Source organism: Macrobrachium nipponense, chromosome 18, assembly GCF_015104395.2.
Source record: "Macrobrachium nipponense isolate FS-2020 chromosome 18, ASM1510439v2, whole genome shotgun sequence".
In the NCBI taxonomy this organism is placed as follows: domain Eukaryota; kingdom Metazoa; phylum Arthropoda; class Malacostraca; order Decapoda; family Palaemonidae; genus Macrobrachium; species Macrobrachium nipponense.
The window spans coordinates 34836357-34840764 of record NC_087211.1 but is presented as its reverse complement, the minus strand read 5'-3'; the positions used below and the strand labels follow the sequence as shown (position 1 = coordinate 34840764).

Sequence of the window (4408 nt, the reverse complement as noted above, 5' to 3'; positions counted from 1 at the left end):
CAGTAGTTGTTGCAATAATAGAATAACGTCAACTGCCATGGTCTAGCTCTCCGTGGATTAGGTAGTTATGTAGATCTACCGTAATAATCGTTAAATAAGCAAATATTTGCTATTAATGATGATTTATTGAAAGAAAACAATGTTTTCTTATATTCATGGGGACCGGCAGGTGACCAGGTGCAGCCCCTTTTAAATCCACCACTGGCTTGTAAAAGCAAGCAAGCATGCCAAGCAAGCGAGCGAGAGAGCGAGCAACCGGACGAGCCAGTGAGTGTGAGTGAGTCTGTCGAGTTGAGTGACCTTTGGACCGCAATAGGCTGAGTGACACCTGTAGTACTATCTTTCGCAGCATCCATCGGAGCCTAGCACCCATCGTCTTATCGGCTCTGAGGAGCATCCATATCAATAGCCGGCTTAGGAGGGGAGAGTTTGAGGCTGACTGTTCGCCGCTGCAGAACAATTCTTCAAAGGCTGCCGCAACTTCGACCGCAATCATGGCCAGGGACGAGAAAATTGGAATTGTTGGCAGGTGAGGAGGAGGCCTTCCATACCTACGTTACCTACCACCCATGAGTTTTGTTCAGTATAATATTAGCCTATTAGATAGGATAGGATAATCCGGTAGTATTGATAGCCTACTCGTGGGTTGCCAAGGTACCTAAAATTGCGGCCAGCCTTTTTGGCCCTTGGGATGACAAGTCTCCGGTATCAACATAACATATTGTAATAGGCTAGGTATCTTGGAATTCATAATTTTTTGTGTGAACAATCATCTTAAGACCTTATTTAAGAATATTTAACCCACTAGGTATCCGGCATTCAATTGCCAGAGGATAGACCTACCTACATAGGCTATTTGAAGTTGCAGTTACTGGGTTTCACTTCACTACCTCTACCATCTGAAAGTGCTCAGACGGAAGTTAGGCGAGTCAGGTCCCCCCAAGCCCCCCACCACTGACTGCACATTACGGCAGTCATAAATGATCATGATTCTGTATTGGCCCTGGTGAGGCGTCGACTCCCCACATCCAAGTAGAATAGCCTACCTAGGCCTTAGGTAGCCTACCAGTGACCGGAATGAATGTGCCCTATTTGAGCCTAGGTATAGAGACCACATTATGTATTGTTCAGCCCTGAATAAAGGAATGGTTCCCAAGTCATCTTGATTATTTTTCAGAAGGCTCCATCCATCTGCTACATTACCTATAGGTAGTATTATTTATATTTTTCTGGGTAAAATGCATCAAAACAAATAAATTTCTACCTAGGCTAAATACATAACCTGCACACATGCTTAATAACAGAGAAAAAATTAGGCCATGATCAAATTACAACTTAAGGTAAGATAATAGGCTAGGTACTGACCCCCCCCCCCCCTTTACCATGGCTAGTACGGCAACATTGTCACCAGTAAGCACCCCTAGTTAATGTGACGTTGAAATTTTCAAGTTCTTTTAGTGCCCTATCATATCCTAGCCATTATTGCATGAAAAACCTGAAAAGGTTTTCATGCAAACATGGTTGGGTATAATTCTAAGCCCTCATTCCGTGGTAAAGTAGACTATGGCAGTTGACGTTTTCCTACGTTATTTTACTTACTGAATAAGAATTTAAAGTAATATTTATTCGGACCACTGTAATTAACCCCCAGGGGCCAGCACTAAACACAGAGACAGCCTAACCTTTGTGTGGTATTATTTTACTTTGATTAATACCATGACTTAAATAGGCTTCAATTATACTACCTATATCTCGGATACTTCTGTTTTTCAACATTCATTCTCTTGGGGCTGGTAGTGAACATGGCGCTCATGGGAGTGGTTGTGTATGAAAGTAAATATTAGTACGGCATATTTTTTTAAGTAAATATGTTGTACTTTTTTTTTTCTTATGAAATGCAAACCATTGCATTTTATATAGGGGTATCCTTCAGCTTGAGGTGGAATTAGGTAGCTATTGAAACATTGTAACAAGGTAATTAACTGGTGGTTAACACGGATGAGTGTTGAAGACCCTGCACTCACTTGCTGTCGAGTGTTGATGTCTCTGCTCGCTCTCACTAGGCTGAGAGTTGTTGTGGAAACCCTTTTATATAATTACTGATTAATTTTTGTTTCATGCTTTCACTTTGCCTAATAAATGGAGAAAAAGCAAGTACGTACAAAGGCATTGTGAGGAACTGGGGTACATTTGTGGGTGGTTCTTGTCTCTTTTAGTAGTTGACCCACACAGCTAGGCTATTGTATTTCTTGTAGGAGTAGGGTACACATATAGCCTGGTTGTCTCTCCATCTGAAAGGAGTGTTTTGTGATCCTCCTTGCAGAGGGAGAGGTATGGTAGGAAGAAGAGAAGAGAATGGACACGAAGTGTTTGCTGACTGAGATATATCTCATTCTGCTTTCCCTTTCTACAAGGGGGAAACTGTCGGTAGAGGTAGATTCTTAACTCATAATTTGGTATTACTAGAGTTAGCTACCTTATAATTTGAATGGACTACAATATTAGCTAGTCCTGATGGCATACAGCCATCAAATGTATAAGATAACTTTCAATTTCACTACTCATTATCATCATTTACTTCCTTACCCCTTCCTGCCCCTTGCTTTCCCTTTCTACAGTGACCTTAACATGCGGTCCATAGAAGGCAGCAAGGATCCCTGTATCCTTTTTTTTTTTTTTTTTTTTTTTTTATTATCATCCTATCCCCCTGACTTTAAATTTTATCTTTCCATTCCCATGTCCTCCTCTTACTGGGACTCCCTGCTGTAACACTTTCTCTCTTCCTAATGCCTTTCCTTACCGGCCCAGTGGTTAAATTGAACCGAATGGTTGTGTTCACATGCACAATTGTTAACTTCACAGTTATGGGCTGCTGAAGAGCAAGAGCCCGTGCCAGCATACGGCTGGCTTAATCTATCATCATCATCATCAACCATACAGGAGATATCATGGTTCTCTAATATTTCCTTACTTGATTGAGTTCTTCCTCAATGTCAATTTCACACACATCTAGTCTTACTGCTCTGTCATCCCATAACACAGACTGAATAGGAGGTTGCAAATGTATGAAGGAACATTAAAATTCTGGGAGGGATTCAATTCCAGTCAGTTGTCAGAGATGCCCTTCCACCTAAGGAGTCAATGTTCAATATAAAAGGTGATGGTTTGTATCCTTAAGAGCAAATAAATTTTGAACATATTGGTAATTTTTTTTCTAGGTATACAGACCAGATCTTATCTTAAACTCACCTCAGCCTCCCTGTTTTGTCTTTGTGACAAAAGAAAAAGTGCTTAGCAGTGGTGGTTGAGTGAAAGGTATCCCTCATTCTCCTTCCCCTTCCCCATGACTACCAGTCAGTGACTTTGTTACCAAGTGTAACAACCATTCCATCTTGCACTGAAGGATACTGTATGTCTATGTAAAAGGATCTGGTTTGATTATGTAGGAAAAGTACAAATTAATTTAAATGTGTTTTATTAAATATATACTACTGTACTGTGAGAGAGAGAGAGAGAGAGAGAGAGAGAATTTAGGCACACATACGTAGACTGAAAAATATATAATGCAACACAATCTGTATTAAATACACATGCAATTTGGGACATCATTAAATGTCATTAAATAACCAGTACTGTACTAGAGAGAGGTGATAGCCACAGTACATGTGCAATGTTTTTTAATATGATGCTTGTGTGTACTTAAAGGTACTTGCACAAGCTCAGACTAAAAGAATTACATACAGCACAAAATCACTTCTTCAAAGCAAAAAAAAAAAAAAAAAAAAGTGAATGACTATGTATGGTCATCATCAAAATTCCAAATCATGTTAGATAATGTCTAGTAAACTGTTTAAAATCTTACCTTGTGGTTATGGTGACATGGGACATTTTAGTCAAATGAATTCCATTGGTATGTTATGGGGTCAATAGTGATATTTCAAATTAGGGGCTGTTGAGGTATAAACTGAGACAATTGCATTCTTTTCAACCAAAAATTGTCAAATTTCAGAATACTTGCTGACACAATTAAACAAAGAAGCTGTGGAAAAATTCACGTGGGGAACTGTTTTTATATGTTTGATTAACAATGATTTCTTATTCTTTAGTACATGTATGATTGTAGTTGCTCTTCTTTTAACCATAGATCTTTAAATTTCGGAGCACATGCTTACACTGTGAAACGAAGGAGTTCAATAAGCCCCAGTCACTCTTAAAGAATAATCAGTATATACTGTACATAGTGCAAGGAACTGTTTTTATGTTGATTAACAATGATTTACAGTATATGTGAATGCAGTTACACTTTAACCAAACATCCTAGAATTTTTGAGGACATCATTGCCAGATTAACAGAGTGATGCTTTTACTTTTAAAAAATTATTTGTTTCTGCACAATTACAAACCTTTG

The 4408-nt window shown here is 39.0% G+C and overlaps 1 protein-coding gene across 1 annotated transcript in view; it reads left to right on the top strand.

Moving 5' to 3' along the window:
- The first annotated feature begins 252 nt into the window (after positions 1–252).
- Positions 253–4408, top strand: part of LOC135196960 (lambda-crystallin homolog) — a 24798-nt gene continuing 20642 nt past the window's right edge. Inside the window, exon 1 of the mRNA XM_064223818.1 lies at positions 253–529. Coding sequence (XP_064079888.1) covers positions 495–529 — 35 coding nt within the window. The 5' untranslated portion in view covers positions 253–494. The remainder of the gene's footprint in view (positions 530–4408) is intronic.